The 3,650-nt window shown below is 34.0% G+C and overlaps 1 protein-coding gene across 1 annotated transcript; it reads right to left on the bottom strand.

Moving 5' to 3' along the window:
- Positions 1-524: 524 nt before the first annotated feature.
- On the bottom strand, positions 525-2,699 carry LOC104221096 (uncharacterized). Its single transcript, XM_009772087.2, has 3 exons — positions 2,512-2,699; positions 1,781-2,107; positions 525-1,062 (listed from the first exon to the last, which is right to left on the bottom strand). The coding sequence occupies exons 1-3, from the start codon at positions 2,585-2,587 to the stop codon at positions 908-910; spliced, it is 558 nt and encodes a 185-aa protein (XP_009770389.1). The 5' UTR covers positions 2,588-2,699; the 3' UTR covers positions 525-907.
- Between the last annotated feature and the right edge of the window lie 951 nt (positions 2,700-3,650).

Here is a 3,650-nt window from a genome sequence, read left to right on the forward strand (position 1 = left end):
TTACTAAAACCATTTTGTGGAGATGTATGTGTGTGTGTTTGTCAAATCTTACAAACGGGTGAAAAGCCTAAATTATACAAATTTCGAAATAATTTCCGGCGACTATTTTACTGAACCCTGTTTCTTCTTCTCTGGCCACCTCTTGCGACCTCCTCCCATTTTTTTCTTGTTCTTCTTTCTTTTCTGTTTTTTTTATGGGAGGTGGATTATTAATTAGACATCTCCATATAATGGGTTGGGGAGTTTTAAATGAAATTTGACTATAGGGAGTAATATTTCTTTTTGTTGCTGAGTGTAAATTGAGTTTACGAATTAACTAATTGTAATAAAATTTTCCAGCTTAGCTAGTTTCGAACATTTCCCAAATAGTTTGAAAAAGGTTTTGGACAAGTTAAGGCCTATATGCTGATGGTCTTGCGATGACCAAATGGACTATTTTAGAGTAATTATTTTATCTTTTAAAAAAAATGAGAGATTCATACCATTGTATTGATACTGCGTAGCATGACTCAAAGAAAACTAGCTATCATGTAATAGTACTATATACTTTATATATCGTGTAGGAAAGTAACCATTACAACAAGCTGAGCTGAGGGAATGCTATGAATCTCTAAGGCCCAACATATCTTCTAGTTCTAATCCAATTATCAAGAGTTGTTTCTTCTGATTTCTCTTTCTAGCCAGAATGAAACATATAATAGTAATATTATTCTCAAATTAAAGACCAAAATAACCACACCTTAGACTTTTACGACTTAACACTTGTTGATGCTCGAACAATAACATGGCGTAGATCAAAAGTTACAAAACTATATGGTAACTGGGCGACCAAATCTTTATTTCATGCAATAAAATAATAATTGGAACATGTCCATTTCACACTCTTATATAGTTAAGCTAATTCAATTTAGGAAGCTGGAGCCATTGCCGGAGTAATCATAAAATTGACGGGCTTGACTCCCGATTCCGGTGCTGGTGCAACTATTCCCGAGTTTTTGATCTCCGCCATTCCACGGCGTGCATTTCCACCTTGTTTTTCACACAATCTGGGAAGATATACACCTGCCAAATCAAGCGCATACAAATGATTAAGAGATGGCAAAACTGATTTTGCATTTCGGATTTTATGATTCATCTCTAACTGTTAATTAGAGAAAGAATATACATATTTATTCATTTTAGTTTATTATGTTGAAAAATATTATTGGGTCAGGTCCACACATAAGGGGTGCTATATAACCAATTGATATATTAGCTTGTCTTTTCCTAATTAAATCCTACTTACAACATATAAATACACCATTATGGTGTTAGAAAAGACGTTATTTTTCTACTAAGATATGACGGTTAGTGTTTGCAATGAGAGAATATTTTCTGCATCTTAAAGAGTATCTTTAAGCTTTGGAAACAAGGCAATTCATCCCTCTTATGAACTCAAACCGTGGTTGCTCAGATTTGCTTCCGCAAGGAGAAATCGGTAAGTCTCCTATATGAACTATTCCCTCCGTTCCAATTTATGTGAACTTGTTTGACTGGACACGAAGTTTTAGAAAAAATGAAGATTTTTTGAATTTGTGGGTCTAAACAAATCAAAAAGAGACCCAGAGTATTTGTGTGGTTATAAAAGCTTCTCATTAAGGGTAGAATTGAAAGTTTAAGCTAAATTGTTTCCAAATTTAAAAAGGAATTATTCCTTTTGGAACGGACCAAAAAAGAAATAGGTTCACATAAATTGAAACAGAAGGAGTAATATTTACAATTAAATACTTCAATTGTATACCTTCGCCAGCAGCAAGGTTGAAGTAGAGATCAACAATATTAGGGCAATGTTTGTAGCATTGAGGGGAGCACAGCTTCTGGGTAAAGTGGCACTCGAGGAGAGAATCAGAAGAAATTCCGAGGGTATTCCTATCAACACCGCAAGCCTGAATACACTGGTCGGTTTCAATCCAGTTTTTGAGCTTATCAGCCTCAATTTCCAACGTCTTACATGCATATACTTCTTCACCACTCCTTCGGAGATGTTTCTCTAACACACAACGCTTCCCGGTACTTGATATCGCAAAAGTGCATGAGTCCTTGTTTAGATTCTCGCATGTTATGCTCCCTGCATATATATTATCACACCATATTTAATTTAATCGTAATGTAACTTAAACGATTCTAGAAAAAATGTTATGCTACCTACAGAGCACGCTTTGCAATAAAATTCTCATGTTTAGTATTTCAAAAGATTATGGAAAAACATTGATTACTACTATAAAGAGGCGGAACAAGGATTTGAACTTTATAAGTTCTAATTCTAATATAGTGACATCAGGTGTTAGTAACTGACCTTTGAATTTAATTTTTGTACATATTAGTAAATTTTTTAATAACATGATTTGAACTAGAGCTATTAGGTTTGGCTGAACTCGTACTTAACCTTCTAGCTCCGTCCCTGACTACATAGATAGTTAAAAATAAATATTTTTGTGGAAAAAAACGGCTTTCTTTGCACGGACAACTGACCTAGAGTGACTTGCACACAGAAGACAAGTGCACAAGCAACAATAGCCAAAGTAAAGCTGTGGAATGAAGCAACCATGGTGAAAATTTTAGCAACAACTGATGATACTATAAATTCTTCTATATAGCTATTTTTGGCTTTCTACTCTCCTTTATTGTGGTTTTCCAAGAACTAGTCGATGCAAAACTATACAAATGGGAAGCCCTATTTATACTGTTAAGTTCAACCAAACTAAGCTACACACTCCCAACACTTTGGGAATTTTGTGAAGTCATATGGTGGGACCCAAGGAAGACTTAGAATTTATGAAGTTAATTGACCCCCATTGGCTAGGGAGGAAAGGGAAGAAAGTTCCAGCAGTGAAGGCATGACTTCGTCATCAATGGCGGACTTGGTATCATTGCCACATGGCATATGTTTTTTTGGAAAACCTAAGGCCTTGTTTGTCCATAAAAAAAAATTCTTTTTTTCAAAAAATAAATTCGAAAATGTGATTGTCCATAAAATTTTGTAAGTTTTTAAAAAAATTTAGAAAATGAGTTTTTCAAACTTTTTCAAAATTTTCAGAAAAATTATTTTTCCCACTCACAAAACTGCAAATATTTTTTCAAGTGAATTGCATATCCAAACATAATTTTAAACTTCAACACCATTTTTCTACTTAACTTCAAATACTATTTTACTACAAATTTTATGTCCAAACGCCTACTAAGTTTGACGGACTCACAATTTTCCTTATTATTTATCATACATAAAAACGATTAATTGTTTAGGGCCCTCTTGCTCCTCCTTTGGCTGCTTGCATTAGATTGCATAAATGAAAGTTAAGGAGACGACCTCTCTAATCGTGCACAGTTCACATCGTAGTTTTTGCGTTGAACTCACGTTATGGTTATAGTGACAATTCGACTATTTTCCTACAACACTCCCTCTTGAACACGTTCTCTCTATTTTCCCGTTAAAACTTTTTAGAGATGTGTCAGTGTTGGTGACATGCATGGAGTAGTTTTCATGAGTAAATATTAAAGATTTAAGTTACATACATCGAAAGAAAATCATTAATTTATCATAACAGGATGTGACTTACCATTTACTCTAGATTATTAGTCAAAGTAGTAAATTGTAGAATTGATGATATAAC

This window comes from Nicotiana sylvestris, chromosome 11 (genome assembly GCF_000393655.2).
Source record: "Nicotiana sylvestris chromosome 11, ASM39365v2, whole genome shotgun sequence".
Taxonomy (NCBI): Eukaryota; Viridiplantae; Streptophyta; class Magnoliopsida; order Solanales; family Solanaceae; genus Nicotiana; species Nicotiana sylvestris.